The 19,149-nt window shown below is 49.7% G+C and overlaps 1 protein-coding gene and 1 pseudogene across 1 annotated transcript; one reads left to right on the top strand and one right to left on the bottom strand.

Moving 5' to 3' along the window:
* Positions 1-910: 910 nt before the first annotated feature.
* Cyp2s1 (cytochrome P450 family 2 subfamily S member 1) lies at positions 911-15,577 on the bottom strand. The gene is made up of 9 exons (XM_021168438.3): positions 15,045-15,577; positions 13,605-13,770; positions 10,468-10,617; positions 8,589-8,749; positions 8,330-8,509; positions 7,179-7,320; positions 4,861-5,048; positions 2,841-2,982; positions 911-2,696 (listed from the first exon to the last, which is right to left on the bottom strand). Exons 1-9 carry the CDS (start codon positions 15,222-15,224, stop codon positions 2,500-2,502), a joined length of 1,506 nt encoding a protein of 501 aa, XP_021024097.1. The 5' UTR covers positions 15,225-15,577; the 3' UTR covers positions 911-2,499.
* Positions 9,119-9,975, top strand: LOC147003378 (cytochrome c, somatic pseudogene; annotated as a pseudogene).
* Positions 15,578-19,149: the final 3,572 nt, after the last annotated feature.

Here is a 19,149-nt window from a genome sequence, read left to right as displayed (position 1 = left end):
GAAGAACAGTCAGGGCTTTTAACCGCTGAGCTGTCTCTCCAGCCCCTCAGAAAGCTTTTAAAATGATGATATAGCTCTGGGGTGGGTACAGGTCTATAGGTCGCTCAGTCGGTAGTGCTCACCTAGCAGATGATGAGGCTTCGAATTCCATCACCAGCATCAGTGAGCCAAAAGTGCACACCTTTAATCCCAGCACCCAGGAGGCAGAGGCAAGTGGATCTCTGAGTTCAAGGCCAGCCTGGTCTACAGAGCAACTTCCAGGATGGTCAGGGCTACACAGAGAAACCCTGTCTCAAAAAAGAAAACAAAACAGGCATAGCGGAGCACACCTGTGATCCTAGCACTTGGGATGTATAGGCAGGGGGATCAGAAGTTCAAGGCTAGCCTTGACTTTATAGAGAAGTCAGCCTGGGCTACATAAGACCCTCCTCCTCCTCCTCCTCTTCTTCCTCCTCGTCCTCATTTTAAAAGATTTTTCAAATGACATGGTTTTTCTGTGTAGCCCTGGCAGTCCTAGAACTTGATCTGTAGACCAGGCTGGCCTCGAACTCACACAGATCCACCTGCTTCTGCCTCCCAAGTGCTGGGATTAAAGGCGTGTGCCACCACTGCTTGTCTAAGGCCCCATCTTAGAAGAAATTAAAAGGCACACATGTTCAATTATTTTCTAACATTTTTTCTTAAAATAACCTTAACAAAGGGTGATAAGTGAAACAGACCTAGCAGAAAGTTAGTGGTCACTTTATTTTTTATTTCTGTCAGTAATGAAGATGGAACGCTGGGCTCAATACATGTTAAGCTACATCTCCAGGCAGAGTCGATAAAATTGATGGTTGTTTAAAAAAAAAAAAAAAAAAAAAAAAAAAAAAAGGGCAGTGGTGGCGCACGCCTTAATCCCAGGACTTGGGAGGCAGAGGCAGGCGGATTTCTGAGTTCAAGGCCAGACTGATCTACAGAGTGAGTTCCAGGACAGCCAGATTTACACAGAGAAACCCTGTCTGGAAAAACAAAACAAAACAACAACAACAAAGGAGTAAGGGGGAAAAACAACCAGGAGGGAAAGGGAAGGAAAGCACGGTAGTGGAACCAAGCGTAGGATGCCCCGGCCTGTGTCCTTAGTGCCTGTGTGTCAGTATGTGCTTTCAGATCTGGAGCCCTTCCAGAGACCAGATCTGCTGTCGGCCGAAGACTTTCCAGTGATCCTGAAGCAGGACAGCAGACAGCCCTAGCCCTGTCCATTCCCTTCCCTCCCCCTCAGCTTCACATCTGGCACTGATGTAAGCAGCGAGGTGGGCGTGGGCGAGGTGGGCGGTAACCATGTTTTTCTGCTCCCTCCCAGCCTCAGGGGAGGGGCGGGCTCCCTCGTCCCCACCCCTTACTCACACAGGCAGAGGGGGTCCGTTCGGGCCAGAAACAAACTTTTATTGCAAAACGGGAACCTTCAAGTCACAAAGAGGTCAGCTATGGCTTCTGTCCTGATAAAGAGGGCTGGAAACAGCCAACAGCACTCCCCTGCACCATCCCTGTATGGCCAGTTAGTCCTTCCAGGAGAAGGATACATTTCCAGCACTCTGATGAGGACTTGCAGGCAGCTCCGAGATCAGAATGTGTTTGAGAGCAGGCCCCTGATAACATGGCTGGGAAACCTGAAACCTTTTTCTTTGAGTGGCTGGTCCTCATTTGTAGAAGGTCTGTGTGCACAATCACAGACCAGGAAACCTTTATATTTGGGCACATTTGTCGGAAGGAGCGTGTTGGAGCGGCATGGGTGTGGAGGTGACTGGGGAACCGTATGTCGTCACGGTGTGTCTCAGTGGGAAGAAGTTTGGAAGGGCCAAGATCTTGTCACATACGGTTTGGCTGTGTGGATTACTGGCTGGTGGCCGTCGATAGAGCCACTCATGTGCCTGGATGGGGGTGAGGTCATCCATGGGAGTAGACAGAACATCGTTCTGGCTGTGACATGACCCCAGCTGGGGCTTGCTGTTTTCTATGGCAGGGACCCAGCAACAGCGGTGCTGAGCGTGTTAGACAGGGAGTAAGAGTCCCGAATGCGGTTGGGTTGTTTGTGTGTCTGTGTAGGCAGTCACTGGATTAGAGTTGTGAGCATACAGAGTCGTGTGGTGGACAGCGGAGTAACTAGCTATATGCTTGCAATTCCAGATGGCCTATATTACATGATGTAGGCTGAAAGCCTATGCAGCTCATGGTGGTGCATACCTGTAATTCCAGCGAGCAGGACGCTGAGGCGGGAGGATTACAAGTTTGAGATCGGTTTGTGTTACCACATAGCAAGATCCCCGTTTCAGACAGCCCTCTCCAAAAAAGAAGCCTATGCATCAGTTGCTGTGCAGTTGTGTGGTGGGGGTGTGGTCCCTGGTCTCCACAGCTGCCTTGATACGTGGTGTGTAGTGTGATGTTGCTTCTGAGACACCTGCTTCACACACACCCTTGAGGCTCTTTCAACCCAGACGGCTCCCACCTTCCAAACTCCTTCCTTCATCTGGACTGGTCGCCAGTGGGCCAGACCCGCAGCTGGAAGTCCGGGGGGATGTTGAAAAGTCCACTGATGGCTGGCTTCAGGCTCAGGTCACCCGGTGGGCACGGGGTCTCCAGGGAGAAGGCTTGCAAGATGGAAGTGAAGAAAAGCCACAACTCGGCCCGAGCCAGGCCTTCTCCCAGGCAGACTCGCTTACCTGGCAGGGAAGGACTGAGTCAGCTGCGGGGCATCTGGCTCTACAGACACGGGGACCCTGGGGTGCAGGAATGTGCTCCTCAACTGGAGCTCACACCACTGGCCAATTAGCACCTTCCAATTATCCCTAAAGCCCGGTAGATACCTAAGGAGTAGGGCAGGAAGGCTTCGTGTTTTCTCAACCGACCATCATCGTCCAGGAAGCGGCCTGGATGGAACTCTCCTGGGTTCTGGAAAACCGCAGGGTCATGCAGTATGGAGCCAATCAGAGGAAAGACCTCAGTGCCCTGAGGAGAAAGGGAAAAGCTCACACAGTTGGGTGTTCTATGTCCATACTTTTAAGATAACCTGATTAAAAATTAAGATTTGTTTTTTTAAAGATTTATTTGTATTTAGATTTTTTATTTTAGTATTTTGAATTATGTACATATATGTCAGTGTATGTGTGTGTGTGTGTGCGCATATGGATACTCGTAGATGCAGGAGCATCAGGTCCCCCTAGAGCTGGAGTTGCAGGCATCTGTGAGCCACCCAACGTGGATGCTGAGAAGGAAACTTGGGTCCTCAGCTACAGCACTATGCACTATGCTTTTTAAGTAAACACGTCTGTGCCTCTGCCTCTCTCTCTCTCTCTCTCTCTCTCTCTCTCTCTCTCTCTCTCTCTCTCTCTTTCTCTCCCCCTCCTCCCCCCCCCTCCCATTTGCTCCTACTTTCTTTCTAGACCGGGTCTCATTATGTAGCCCAGGCTAGCCTTGAACTTGCAGCAATTCTCCTGTCTCAGTCTCCCAGTGATGGTCTAGCCGGCGTCTGCCACCACGCTGGGATAGCCAAGTGTTTTCTTTCAGTATTCACACACACTGCCTTGCATAAAACAGGTTCACACAGTGGCCTCAGTCCTGTCCTCGCACCTGGAATCTCTGGAATAAAGCTCAGGAAGGAGGCGAGATTGCAAGTTCAAGTCCAGCCCGTGCTACTTAACAAGATCTTATTTCAAAAGAAAAACAACCAAACCAAACAAACAAATACACAAACCCCACAAAGGTGTGTGTCTAGGGATGTAAGTCCGCGATAGAACATTTGCTTAATGTGTAAGAGGCCCTGGGTTCAGCCCCTAGCACCTTATGGGGGTGAGGGGTGATATAAAAAAGATAGAGAAACTAAGGCCTAGGGAACTTAAGCAGCAGCCGCAGAAACCCCCGGGGGAGGCTGGCAAAGTGTGTTATTTTTATACTGTTTTGAGATTCTGGGAGTCTGCTGTGATCCCAAGATTAAGTTGTAGCTGTACGAAGCCATCTCTCTGGGGAATGGCCCAGGGAGGCAAAAGACAAGAGTGTGTGTGGGAGGGATGTCCAAGAACGGACAGGCTGGGAGGGCTGCAGTCTCTCAGGCCAGAGAGAGCTTGTGTATTCTTGGGGCTGTTGTGGTAAAGGGGGAAAGCAGGCGGAGAAACCAGAGCAGAGGGGCAAAACATGGCTTGCTAGGGAGTCTGGCCCATGGCGTGTGAGCTGTGAAGGTGAAGGGGCTCCCGTAAAAGCATCATGGGACTGTTATTAAGGAACAGAAAGGCAGGTTGAAGTGATTAAAGTTTAGGTTCTGGGTTCAAATCTTGCCTTCTCACTCTCTGGCTGGGTGCACACATCTTAGTTCTTCCATCTGTAAAATGGGTGTGATGATTACATAGGATTGCTTTGCAGATGAAAGAAAATAATACGAACAGAAGGCATCCATCCAGAACAATAGCTGACACAATGTAAGGGGTTGTGACATCGTGACTGTCTTCTGTATGTATATATATGGCATCCATCCACCATCAAGAGCTGGGTAGATGTTTTACAAGCATTATCTTACAAGTCCAAATGACTATTATTATTATTACTCCTAATTTCAAAGAGGAGCATATTGAGGCTCAGTGGATGAAGCAATTTGTTCAAGTTCCAGCTAAGAAAACAATGGGGCTAACAAGGATTTGATTCCAGAAAGAGCCACTGCTGCTGTTATCGCAGGATTGGGGATATATCGCCCCCTGGTGGTTCTATTCTGAACTGTTTTTCAGTGGAGGCGGGAGAGAAAGGGGTGGGTGGTGGTTGGGGAGAGGATACCCCAGAGATAGGGATATCAAAACGCAAGTCCCAGAGATAACTGCTCTGGCCGTGCCATACACCTACCTTGGGCAGAGTGTACCCTCGGAAGCAAGTGGTCCTCGTGATGGTGTGGGGCATGCCCATGGGTACCAGTGCCAGGAGCCGCTGTGCCTCGTGTAAAACGGCATCCGTGTAAGGGAGGCGAACTCGATCGCTGAGACTCGGAGCCCTGCCAGGACCCAGCTCCTGTATGAGCTCCTCCCGGACGCGCTCTGAATGCAAGAGGAAGGTTGCAGGTCAAGGGTGGGATGAACCCTGTGATCTTTTTCCCAGAAGCCTCATCTTGTACAACAGTGGTTTGGGGGTGGGGCTGGCAGCAGATGAGGAGCAGCGTAGGCCTGGGGTCTCATCAGCCTGATATTGCATCTATTTTGTCTTAACTTTCCTAGCAAAAAAATGGTGTTGAGACTGGTTGTCCTGGAAATCACTACATAGACCAGTCTGGCCTTGAACTCGCAGAGATCCATCTTCCTTTGCCTCCCAAGTGCTGGGGGAGGGGTGTGGTTCATTCCCAGCCTGACCTGTTATCCATCTGCCCTCCCTCAATTACCGCAGGTTCAGGGCTAGCCTCAGTTCTGACTGTGACCGGCACCTCTCTTTCATTGTTTTCTGTTTTGCCTATAACCCAGGCTAGAGTGTATCTCAATGTGTAACCAAGGCTGGGCCTCAAACTCACAGCCTACTATGTGCTGGCACTACAGGTGTGCACTACCACACCTGGATGGTGACTCCACTTGTGTGTGTGTGTGTGTCTGTGGTTGTGTGCACAGAGTGTGCTTGGGGTGTATGCACACACACCAGAGGACGATGCCCGTTTCCTGTTCCATTACTAAGCCACCTTATCCCCAGCATTCATCGCTGAGCCTGGAGCTAGGCTGGCAGCCAGCAGTGATTTTCCCAGCTCAGCCCCTCCTCCTTTACTGCTGTAGAGACGTGCTGAGCTGTTTACATGGATGGTGGAGATTTGAACTCAGGTCCCCATGCTTGTGCAGCCAGTGCTCTTACCCTCTGAGCCATCTCTCTAGCCGGGTTATAATTTTTAAATTCCAGGGTTGATCCAGTGTCTTGTGAAGTTTGGATTCTTCTCCTTTTGTGGGCCTGGCTCAAGATGACTTTAATACAGTCCCCACATTTTTGTCTTTTGTCTCATGACAGGCCCTTGGTATGTAACCAAGGTCTTCCTTCACTATGTAGAAAAGGCTGGCCTTGAACTTGTGGCAATCATTCTGCTTTAGGCCTCCTGAGTGCTAGGATTACAGGCAAGACCTACAGTCCATGTTCAGCCTCCCCTAGAAAGCAACTCTGTCATCATTCTTCCTGTCTGTAGCTCAGGGTAACGCCACTGCCTGCAGTTTCCCAGCTAGAAACTCAAGTCTGCCCCTGGACAAGTCCTTCCTTCCATCCTTGTTCTCCACAACCTGCCTGTTCTGCTTCTATTCCACTGCCTCCGTAGCCTGGCCTAGCCCTGTCTTAGGTCTTCAGGTTTCTGTCCACCTTCCTGAGTGCTTGGGTATTCTCTCATCATTTACAATCCACTGTGTGCGTGTGTGCGTGCATGTGTGTGTGTGTATGTGTATGTGTGTATGTGTGCGTGTGCATGTGTGTGTGTGCGTGCGTGTGTGTGTGTTTGTGTGCGTGCATGTGTGTGTGCATGTGTGTGTGCGTGTGTGTGTGTGCGTGTGTGTATGTGCATGTGTGTGTGTAGTATGTGTGCGTGCATATGTGTGTGTGTGTTGTGGGGTGCTAACTGGGAATGTTACCCAGAGCCTCATGCTTGCTAGGCCGTCATACTCTACCATTGAGCCACGTCCCTTCCTCTCACCAGTGGATCCCACGCAAGGGCTCTCAAGCTCCCGTCACTGCCCCCTGAGACTCTAGGCAGGAGCTGAGTTCCAGTCTCCTACAGTTCATTCTGTCCTGGAAGCGCAAAGATTTTCTAAAATGCAGATGCAAACTGGGTGTGGTAATTTAATACACTCCGCACTTGGGAAGCCAAGCCAGGACGCTGAGTTAGAGGCCAGCCTGGGCTAAACAGTGAGTAGCAAGCTAGCTTGGGCTATACAGTATGATTTCCATCTCAAATAAAAATAAATGCATAAATAAATCATATCTTCCCTGCTCAACATCCTTCTATGGCTCCCATGACTGGGGACAAGGTGACAAGGTGGCATAGACAGATCTTGTCTTGCCTCTCACTATGTCTTGCACTGTGATCAGAAGTTCTGGAAGCCCTGGCCTCTCGGGGAATTTTAAATCATGACCTTTTCATCTCCCTCCACATTCTGTCCCCAGGAACCGTCGCTCAGGTTCCTGGGGCCTGCCTGGCAGGAACAGTTTCTTACGCTGGACTTGAGGGTATCTCAGCAGGAGCAGGAGGGCATAGCGGATGGTGGCACCGATGGTCATGGTCCCAGCAAACAGCAGGTATGTGACCGTCATCAGCAAGTTCTTCTCGGTGAATTCTGTACCTGGGTCTTGTTTCTCCTGAGGATTGAAATAAATGTTTGGGACAACTTGAGAAATGAGGATCTGTTATTTAAGTGAGATTTAGATTTAAGTTTATTATTTATTATTATTATTATTATTATTATTTTCCAGACAAGGTTTCTCTGTGTATCCCTGGTGGTCCTCAAACTTGCTCTGTAGACCAGGCTGGCCTTGAAGTCACAGACATTCACCTGCCTCTGCCTCCTGAGTGCTGGGATTAAAGGCATGGCAGGTGAGATTCAAGATTTTTAAAAAAGATCTTTTAAAATTTCATGTGTGGGCATGTGTGTGCCATGGCATGCATGTGGAGGTCAGAGGACAACTTGTGGCAGCTGGTTCTCCCTGTCCACTGTGTGGATCCCGGGGATCAAACACAGACAGTCAGACTTGGTGCCAAATCCCTTTACCCACTGAGACAAGCCATTGGCCATTACTCCCATTTGGGGTCTCATGTAGCTCAGGCTGGCCTCAAACTTGCTATATAGATGAAGATGATCTCCTGCCTCTGCCTCCTCAGTGCTGGGATGACAAGTGTGAGCTACTATACCCGGTTCATGTGGTACTACGGGTGGGACCCAGGGCTTCCTGCTTGCTAGACAGCTCTGCCAACTTGTACACAGAGACATGGAGGTAGAGAAAGAGACCTGAAGCCAGGCCTGGGGGTTTAGCCCTTAGGAGGCAGAAGCAGGGGGATATCTGCAAGTTCCAGGCTAGCCTAGGTCTCAGGGTGAGTTCCAGGCCAGCCTAGGAAACAGAATAAGACCATATTTCACCAAGAGTAAGAAGGGAGGAGAGCAATAGCTATCCTCAGGAGCTCGCAGTCTGTAAAGAAAGCTCTGTAGAGCAGACTAGAATCAAGAAGGGATGGTCTCCTCCCCAGGGTCCAATCCTGAGTTCATCCCAGGGATGAGGGCTCAGCATATGCTAAGTGTGTGGACTATCACCTAGGCCAGTAGTCAGTCAGTCATACTCAAGAGGGACACTTTCCTCTCCCAAGTTTCCATACCTGTGCCATCTTTAGCAGGAAGGCATCAACGACGTCACGTGCAGGACCTGAGGTTTGGAAGCGTCCCTGGTGTTTCTGTACCTGCTGGATAGTGAAGGCAGCCAGGGTGCCCAAGTGGTGCTGGAGCTGTGTGTGGGGGCCTGGCAGGGGCTGCAGTAGCCAGGAGAACATCTCGTAGGCCTGTGGGCACAGGAAGACAGCTCATTCTCAGGGTGTTTGACAGGAAGTTTCGAGGCTGAAGAAGGCTCCCATCACTTACCTGGCCCCACGGAGAGCTGATCCCTAACAAGGTACCACTTGCTGCCTGGATCACAGCCTGGAACTCTTTATCGTCGTAGGGCAAACGGATGCCAAAGACAAGGGAACAGACGACATTAGAGGTGGCCTGGGCCAGCAGCATGGAAGGGTTGAATGGACGTCCTGGGAGGCATAGAAAAAGAGAGAGGGGGCGGGGAGAGAGAGAGAGAGAGAGAGAGAGAGAGAGAGAGAGAGAGAGAGAGAGAGAGAGAGAGAGAGAGAGAGAGAGAGAGAGAACAGAATTAGATAAAAAGAGGCAGAAGGAGAATTAGAGCTAGGTATGGCAGCTCACACCTGCATTCCAGGCCCTTGAGAGGCTGAGGCAGAAGGACTGCTGGGAGTTCAAGGACAGCTGGGCTTACAGAGTGAGACCATGTCTTACAAAGCAAAAATAAAACAAAACACACAACAATAACAACAACAACAACAAAGAGAGAAAACAGGACATCTGTTTTGGGTTGTAGCATCTGTGGTGTTGAAACTAAAAATGTTAAAAAAGGCCAGGAGATTTTTGTTCACAGGTGTGCCCAGTGCCACACTGTGGAAAAGGGAGGCAAGCATAAGACTGGACCAAGTCTCCAGGGTCTGTTTGGGCAGAAGACAGGCCAGGCTGCTGGATTCTCTTACACAGGGGCCCATGAGAACAAAGGATCACCTGGGAGATACAGCCTGGAGTATTTGGAGAATTCAAAGAATACATATCTGAGACAAAAATGACATTCACTGGATTAAGAAAGGAGAGAGGGCAGACTGAACAGCTTATCTTAAGGGCTACGAGTGAAGCTGGGCAGTGTTGCCGTACGCCTTTAGTGCCAGCACTTGGGAGACAGAGGCAGGTGGATCTCTGAGTTCCAGGCCAGCCTGGCCTAAAGAGTGAGTTCCAGGACAGAGAAACCCTGACTTACAAAACAAAGCAAGGCTACTGCTTTATTTATACGAAACAAAGGTCTCATGGCTTTTAATGTGTACTGCGATTTGATTCAGAACATGAATAGCAAGCCATGTTTTTGTTGGACAGTAAAGCGAAAGTGATCTTTAAAAAGTAACAGTTCCAGCTGCACGCATGCTAACACTGCTCTCTCTCCCTTTCTCAAGATCGGACTTAATTAGTGATGTTCTATGTTCCACAAAGATGGGGGTGTCACTTCAAACCCTACTGAATGGTTTTATACTTGAATTTATATACCCAGGCTTATGACCATGTTTAAACACGGGGAACATTCTATCACTGTCTCAGAAGTAAGAAGACCGCCTGTGTTTCAGTTTGTGTTCACCGACCTGTTATAGACAGTGATGATGCTAATTTAATTAGAATTCCCTATGTCAAGGATGCTGGTTTTTACTGTTGAAAGGCACTTACTGTGGTTTATATATGATATCAGATAAACAGTATTACATACACACACACACACACATACAGAGAGAGAGAGAGAGAGAGAGCCAACAAATGGAGCAAAAGAAGCCAGGCATGGTAGCTCACACCTGCAATCCTAGCACTTGGAGACTGAGGCAGAAGGATTAATTACCAGTTCCAGGCCAGACTGGCCTAACCAGTAAAATTGTGTCTCAGACAAAACAAGACAAAGTAGGTAGGGGGTAAAGAGGAAGGAAGGGAGAGAGGGAGAAAGAGAGCCTGCTCAAGGGTACCAATATCTCAGGGACAGAGACAGCTGTTGTGGCACCTCCAGGGATGAAGGACAGAGTCAGTGAGGAGGAGAGCAGTGCCCTCCACCCTTGTGCACCCCCCAACACAGCCCCGGCAGATTCACCACCACCCTGGAACAAAGAGGATGGTTCCTCTTCTCTTGGCTGGAAGCATTTGTTGTCTCCACCCTGCTGACCTTCTGTCTTCTGGAAAGCCTCCACCAGATTCTGCACCTCCGCCTGGATCAGCTCCTCGCCTTCTCGCTTGCCCATGCCCAGGTCCCGTAGAGCGAGCAGGGTGAATTTCCTCAGCTGTTTCCACCGCTCCCCATTGGCAAAGAAAACTCCTGCATAGAAAGCTAGATTCAAGAAGGGACTGGTCCTTTCCCCTCAGTGAGATGCCCCAGGGCCCTGTCCTGGATCTGTACTGGCCTGGCAGATGATGTGTGCATATGTGAGTGTGAGCATGTGTGTGTGTGTGTGTGTGTGTGTGTGTGTGTGTGTGTAATAAGGACTCAGTAGATGCTCTATGAGTACATAATTGAATTAGCTCTTTATCCTTTGAGCTTAAGCCAGAGGAGATAGTCTCCTGAATGTGTGGCTAACTCTCCACCACCTTTTAAATCTCTCTTTGTCCCATCTGGCCATCCCGGCCTGTGTGGGGGAGCACCACGGGCCCTGATGAGCCAAGGTGAGAATATGAACAGAAAGCAAGGTTAAAATCACATCATCTTTTATTTTATCTAAGACACAAGCCTTTGCACAGACTCCCTTTCTGAGCTCAGCACTACGGGGTGAAGGCTGGCTTGTAGTGGTGGTTGGAAGCTGTCCTTGGCTCCCCTCATGTCTGGAATTAGCTTGTATATCTTTCTTCTCCCTACCTCAGCCCTCATCTACCCCTAGCCCTCTCAGGCTCTTTTCTCTGACAAATACCATTTCTCTTCATCCTTAGTCCTTGTCACGGTTCAGCTAGTCTCTTCTCTGGGCTTTTAACTCACTTCATGGCCTTTCCCTGTGGAAATGCATGGATCTCAGAAAGCCAGAGCCCAGCTGCTCTGGTGTGACTCACAGACCTGCTAGTCACCAGAGCCATGCTGACTTCTGGTTTTATTAATCATCTACTACAACTTCTCTCATTTCCTCAAAGGCTTCATGATTTCCCATCCCCACCTGGACCCTTGCTGTTTCCTCATGCTTGTACCCCTCCATTCTTTTAGGGGTTGATGGACATGAACCCAGGGCTTTGCCTATGTTAAGCTCTCTACCAATGAGTCTTGCTCCTCCCCAGCCCCTCCCTGGGGGGTTCTAGGCAGGGGCTCTACCACTGAGCCACACCCCCAGCCTCTCCCTGGGGGGTTCTAGGCAGGGGCTCTACCACTGGGCCACGCCCCCAGCCCCTCACTGGGGAATTCTGTGAAGACTCTACCACTTAAGTACATCCCTAGATGCTGCCCATTTTAAAATTTATTTTAAAAGATTTACTTTATTATTATTATTTTTTACTTCTGTGCATGTTTGTGTATGTTCACACATATACAAGTGCCTGGAGAGGCCAGAAGAGGATGTCAGATCCCTTGAAGCTGGAGTACAAGCTATTGTGAGCTGCCCAATGCGGGTGCTGGGAACAAGGCTCAGGTTCTCTGCAAGAACAGCAAACGTCCTTAACTGCTGAGCCATCTCTCCTGCCCTCATCCTTCTGTTTTTAATTATTTATGATTTTTTTTTGAGAGGGTCTTTCTGTGTAGCCCAGATTGGCCTGAACTCCTAGCAGTTCTCCTGACTCAGCCCGTCAAGTACTTGGATCAAAGGACTGAGTCACCACCCTCAGCTGCTTCCTCAGCCTCGACGGACTCCATTTACCCGTTGTGTGGCAGCCCGGATGTCACCTCCTCTGAGAAGCCTGTCTCCTTGCCCATCTCAGTTCAGCACCTCTCCCCTGACGCTGTGCCCCTGCTCTCAGGGCTGTGGCTCTCCTTTTAGAATTCTACCTCCTCACTCCGAGAAGACATCTGTCTTGGAAATCTCTGTGTCCTCAGGACCTAGGACAGGGCCAGGCACAGGGAGCCCGTGGGCTGAGGAGATTCATTCTTCTCCCTCCTCCATACATGTGCACATGCTAGTCCTTCTGCCTGGATACAACTTCCCTTCTAGCCCAAGAACCGCAGCTTAGACATCCTCTTTTTTTCCTGGCGGATCCTTGGGTATATCTTTCAGAGCATAGGCTGTGTCTGGCACTGCCTGTGGATTCCTAGAATCCTAGATTTCCCCCCACCCCCCATGCTAGCTTGCCCCACCCATCCTTGGCAATCCCTCAGAGCAGTTACTGTATGGTGACAGGTCTGTCTGGGTTCTCTAGGGGAAGTAGGCAGCGCTATCTTAGTCACCAATGTGCTGCCAGACTTTTCGGTGGTACTGTGATTGACGCCAGGGCTCCACACAAGCTATGCATGCTTCCCATCTTAACATAAAGAGTGATTTCTGTGTTTTGGGCCCCCCATCCCTCTTCTCTCTCTTTTGGCTTGGGCATGGAATCCATGGCATTCTATAAGCTGGGCCCTTCACTGGTGAATTCTACGAAAATACTCTGTTGAGCCACAACCCTAGTCCCTGACCAAGGCAAGGGTGGGTGGGGTGGGTGGGGCAGGGAGGGAATTCTAGGCAGGGGTTCTACCACTGAGCCACGCCCCCAGCCCCTCACTGGGGGATTCTAGGCAGGGGCTCTACCACTGGGCCATGCCCCCAGCCCCTCACTGGAGGATTCTAGGCGGGGGGGGGGGGGGGGGGCTCTACCACTGGGCCACGCCCCCAGCCCCTCACTGGAGGATTCTAGGGGGGGTCTACCACTAAGCCACACCCCAGCCCCTCACTGGGGGATTCTAGGTAAGCACTCCACTGAACAAGGCCTGCAACCATCACTGGTGGATTCTACGAATGTCCTAGTCCTGGACATTTTTAAGACAGGGTCACACTGTCTTGTCCTATGTAGCCTAAGCTGACCTTGAACTCACTATGTAGTGCATGTTGAGTTTCTCCAGTCTGTGCCTACCAGATGCTGGGGATGAGCCCTGTACGTCAAGCTTCTGTGCTGTGCTTGTCTATCAATTCCTAGACCAAGGAGTAGTAATTACGACGACTGTGGCTGGCAGTTAGTAAGCACCCATTTGACACAAGCCCAGTTTCTACCTTAATCCTTAGTACAACCTTAAGTGACAGCCACTGTTGTCATTCCATTTCCTAGAAAGATAGGCACTCAGTCACCTGTACAAAAAGCTCCAGACCTGCAGTAGAGGCAGGATCCAGCAGCCCCGGTTTGCCTTCATGACTCATGACTCACCGTGACCATCAAAGGTCTTATCCAGCGTTGCCAATGTTCCACGCCCGCTGAATTCCTCAGCCTGACCTCCCAAGGCTTCTCTTACAGCATCATGTCCAACCAGGACCACCACGCGGCGCCGGGGGCCCAGGTATACCGTGAACACAGGCCCATACTTCTTACTTAGCTGGGGGCAGAGAGGGAGAAGAGAGTTCCAAGGAGCTGCCTCTTTCAGGCGGTCTGTATTAGTTCCAAACCGTGTGCTCTGGCTTTTGCGCCCTGTATCAGGAACTAGTCTGCTCCTCACCCCAATCAAAAGCATCCCTTTGGGAAGCTGCTCTCTTTTTGCATCAGAGTGTGGGGTGGGCGCTCCAGCCCACCCACACCCTTTTTTTCTCGAGACAAGGCTTCTCTGTGAAACTCTGGCTGTCCTGGAACTCTCTCTGTAGACCAGTCTGGCCTCAAACTCACATAGATCTTCTGCCTCCAGAGTGCTGGGATTAAAGGTGTGCACCACCACCGCTCTGCTGGGTGGGCGCTTCTTAAACACTTCCCTTTGCCTTCCCTCTCACTTCCTTCTAGGCTCTAACCTCTGATCTTGGGACCATCCACAACCAGCTTTGGTTTCTCATAAGCCCCCTCTTCCCAATATCTGGCTACTCATTTCAACCTCTGCTGAACACTTAAGTCCCACAGCAAGTAACACGGAGCATGTGTCCCGTTTCTCTCTTAGACTGCCCACTCCTCTTTCCTGTCCTTAAAAGTCCCTTAGAGTATTTTTGAATGGAGAACTTAATTCTCCCCACTACCCCCAGCAAGTTGGGACTGCCTCCCCATCCTCCCACAGGAGGCAGGAACTCCTAGCTCCCTCCTAGCAGAGCTACACCCATCCTCCCACTCTGGGAGTCTCGGAGGCAGATTCCTTCAGCCCAGGATGCTCTCTGCTCAGCCCCCTCCAGCTTCCAGATGCTTCCCTTCCAACGGGGGGTGGGGGTGGGGGGTGGGGAGGGTGCTGGGGATGGCAAGCTCGCCCACTACCCTCTTGTTTAGAGAATGTCTGCTTTGCAGCTTTGGTCTCAGCTCACTAACTTCCAGCATGCTGTCGGTCCCTGCGACCTGGGACCCCTACCCCTCTGGGTCCTGTTCTCATTTCTTCCTAGTCCTCTGTGAGCTGTGTCCCTCCAGATCTAGTGCCCTTTTCAGGGCATTCCCTTTCTTTCTTAGCCCTGGATCCCACTTCCAAGACTGGCTGAGCTCTGCCCATTCCAACCTGGATACCCTTGCCCAGCCCAGGTCAACTTGTTCGCGTCTCCAGCTCAAGGCATTCATGGTCTCTTTGCCCTCAGAACTCCTGCTTCTGCCTCCTTTATAAGAGAGTCCAAGACTCATCTGCTCTGGCACTTAGAAGACTCCCCGCCCCCGCGCACATCCCCTGGTTAGGATGTCCTTGCGTCCCCTCACCCGCAAAAGCCCCGAGTACAGAGCCCCGGGACGCAGCTGCAGGAGGTTCCCCAGGAACGGCAGCGGCGTGGGCCCCGGGGGTAGGTAGCCTCGGGCCGGGGTCCTTAATAGCGTCAGAGGCAGCAGTAGTAGCAGCAGCAGCAGGGCCAGCAGCAGCACCCAGGTGCTGGCTGCCTCCATCTCTGCAGGTCGGCTGGGTCTGTACCTCCTAGAAGCTCCTTGCCGCCGGACTAGTTAGGGGCGGGAACGGGGCGGCTCCCTCCTCAACGAAATCAAGAGGAGTGGGGCGGGGCAGCCTCCTGCAAGGCGTCGCTCCCCGCACCCCTATTTCTCCGTCTCTGGCCCGCTGTCGCCAGAAGTCTCACACCATCGCGCGAATGTATCTCCCAGGTTACCAAGGTTTTCCCGGGGTTCAGAGGGCGGAGACAGTACCTTGGGCCCTAGGTGGGGCATAGTAAGCAAACAAGAGGAACCTGGGAGCGGGAGACCTTGCCTGGCTGCAGCAGCCACACCTCGCGCGGCGGTGACCCCGCCTGGCTCTCCCCAGCTCCTGCCTCCCTCTGCTTATCTTGGTGTGCGTGCGTGCGTGCCTGTGAGGTGTCTTGGAGGCACTTTCCTCGCATCCTACCTCCGCCAACTAGGAGGGACTTGACATTCTGTTGTCCCTAGATTACAAGGCTCCTGTGACATTGCTATCCGACTTAGGTCAGTGTGTATTGGTTGACTCATTCTTTTGTTTTGTTTTGAAACGGGGTCGCAGGTAGCTCGAGCTGGCCTGAAACTCTCTAGGTAGTTTAAGTATGACCTTGAGTTTCTTAATCCTCCTGCCTCCACTGCTCACTAGTGGGATTAAAGGACTTGTTCTTTAAATTAAAAACAAAAAGTTTTTTTTTTAACGTGTATCTGTACATTCGTGTTATATTCGTGTATATTCTGTGCATGGGTTCAAATGTGTATGCGGGTACTCCTGCATGTACGTTGGCAGGCAGGTAGAGTTGACATCATGCATTCCTCCATATTTATCTAGGCAGGTTCTATCTGGAATCCCTCCTCTAGCTGACTGGTTTGCTCCAGGGCTCCCTGTCCTCCTTACAAGGAATCTGGAGCTATAAATTTCAGTCCTCATATGGTCGTACTTATCCACTGGGTCGTCTCCTAGCTCTAATTCATTTTTTATTAATATATATATATATATAATACACACACATATATTTTCATTCTGGCATTTTCATGCACACACAACATATTTTTCACATTCATATTCACAACATTCAATCAGTTTCATGTCTCTGAGGCCTTCGCTCTTCCTACTTAATTAGTTAGCTAATGACCAGATGAGTTTCATTAGGGTTGCTTACAGAGTCTCAGTTGAGAGACTGTTCACAGGAGCACGAAGTCCGTATCCTGAGGCCACGCCTCTCTCTCTTGTCTCTCTCACTCTCAAAAACATTTTTTTTTTTTATTAAGCAGAAGAGGATACTAGATGTCATTACGGATGGCTGTGACCCACCATGTGGTTGCTGGGAATTGAACTCAGGACCTCTGTAAGAGCAGTCAGTGCAAACTGCTGAGCCATCTTGACAGCCCAGTTCCATTCTTTGACTGATTCATTTAGAGCACTGGTTCTCAACCTTTCTAATGCTACAATCCGTTAATACAGTTCCTCATGGTGTGGTGATAGCCCCCCCCCCCCACCATAAAGCTATTTCGTTGCTACCTCATAAGTGTAACTTCGCTACTTTATGAATCGTAATGTAAATATCTGATATGTGACCCTAAGGGGGTTGGGACCCATGTGTTAAGAATCACTGACTTAGAGGTGTCTTGCATACTTATCAGTGGCCACCAGACAACTTGAATTCAGAACTCTTTGCTGCACCTGCAGTAAGGCCTCTGCTAGGATTTAGCAGCTATATATCTGAATACAATCTGAAATGGGGTATTTAACAGGCACTAAGTTTTTACTGTGTTAGGGATCAAATCCCTGGTCTTTTTTTTTTTTTTAGTATTTTCAGATTTATTTATTTATTTTATGTATATGAGTACACTATACACTGTACACTGTAGCTGTCTCCAGACACACCAGAGGAGGGTATTAGTACTCATTACAGATGGTTGTGAGGCACTGTGTTGCTGGGAATTGAACTCAGGACCTCTGGAAGAGCAGTCAGTGAGTGCTCTTAAACGCTGAGCCATCTCTCCAGCCCCCAAATCCCTGGTCTTAGAGCTATGTAAGCTCTGCCTCTGAGTTAACAACCCCAGGCCCTCTCTGTTAGAGAGCACTCACTAGAAACAAGACTTGTTTCTTTTTTTTTTTTTTTTTCTTCTGAAGATGTGGTTGTGAGCAAACTAGAGGAGTTCTGGGTTCTTCATATCCACGTGCAAATGAAGGTGAGGTCAGGGAATCAGGAACTACAAAGGCCTGAGAGGGATAAGGCAGCATGAGATGATACTTCTGGTTTGGCTCATTGTAGTATCCCTAGCATTGCCCTGCCTGGCACCTATCAAGGTACCATCTTGATCTGCTATATCAAGGATTGAGTTGAAGGTAGGACGTCCTAGTGCTCTAGGGACGTGGGGGTGGCTCTTGTGGGACATGACTTCACATTTCAGAAAAAAAAAATCACTGTGTTTTCTTTCTGTTTTAGGGAAGCACGATGAACCCATGTTCTCCGAAGAAGCCATATTTGGGTTGCTGATGGCTGAACTACAACTTTAGGTTGTGAAGAGACATCTGAATATTGCATAGCATGAGTCGGAATTACATGGGGCTATCCCCAGTTCCCTTTAGCAGTCATCTGCTAGTTCTGTCTGAGTTTACATCTTTGCGACTCTTAGGTGCAGCTTTTGGAATGCACTGCTGAACTTGCTAGACCACTGGTGCCCACCGACCCCGACGCTCTGCCTTTGTTGGGCCCCCCTCCCCCATATGTTTGGTAAATGTAGTGATTCATGGCTTCTTTTGTTTTGTGACTATAAAAAGTTCAAGTCACCTCCTTCACAGTGGAACAGGACATTAGGGACAGCCCAAATCCCTGCTCCCAGACAACAGGTACTCTCAGTTGGCCCAGGAGAAGTGGCTTTCATTCCCTTTGGACCAACAACTGTGATGTGGGACCTCAGAGATGATCATCTGAGAGTCATCAGGATTGGAACCAGATGCCAGCATCAGCCGTCTCCATCCGTGTTGTATCTCAGAGTAGATAATGGTGAGTCCTTCCAGGAGCCCGTACCCGGACCCCGCCTTTTGTTGTGGTTGGTGGCTTGTTGGTTTATTCTAAACTGGTTGTTGTGTTGGACATTCTATTATTGTTTCAATACATTCTTCTGGGACATCTGTTGCTAGCACTCAACCTTTCTTTCTTTCTTTTTTTTTTTTTTTTTTTTTTGGTTTTTCAAGACAGGGTTTCTCTGTGTAGCCTTGGCTGTCCTGGAACTCACTCTGTAGACCAGGCTGGCCTCGAACTCAGAAATCCGCCTGCCTCTGCCTCCCAAGTGCTGAGCACTCTACTTTTCTAACTTTACTTTCCTGTTTCTTGTTCATCTTCATTGAAACTTTGCCCTGTTTAGTTTGGAAATTCTGAGTGCTGGTTGTAAAGATGCCTGAGATAAGAGGCCCTGAGTTTCTTCTAACCCAGCAGGTGGGGGTATCAGAAGGAACTCTGACATGTAGTGGCCTCCTACTGAGGCTTTGGCTGGCAAAATGGCTCAGTAGGTAAAGCCTGACCACCTGAGTTCAATCCTGGGGATGCACAAGGTGGAAGAGTAAACTGACTCCTGCAGTTTAATCTCTGACCTCCACACAAATGGTGTGGCATGTGTATGTCCCATCTCTCAATACAAATAAATGTAAAAAAAACCAAAACAGACAAACAAAAACCACCTGAACCAAAACCTGACTTCCTGGGTCAGAAGTTCCTTTTTTGGCTCACTTAGAAAGGCACACACAAAGGATGACTACTCAATACCGGGAGTCCCTTCACATTTCCATAAATATGTAGCATGAACATCAGACCCAATGGAAGGAACTGACCCCGGGTGAAACCTAAGGGAACAACTTCCATGAGTCCTAAGTCTTAAGCCTAAGCCCTCAGTTAACACAGAC

This window comes from Mus caroli, unplaced genomic scaffold (genome assembly GCF_978045245.1).
Source record: "Mus caroli unplaced genomic scaffold, Mus_caroli_1 scaffold_8, whole genome shotgun sequence".
NCBI classification, from domain to species: Eukaryota; Metazoa; Chordata; class Mammalia; order Rodentia; family Muridae; genus Mus; species Mus caroli.
Note: the sequence above shows the minus strand (reverse complement) of the source record. Positions and strands in the feature narration are given on the sequence as shown.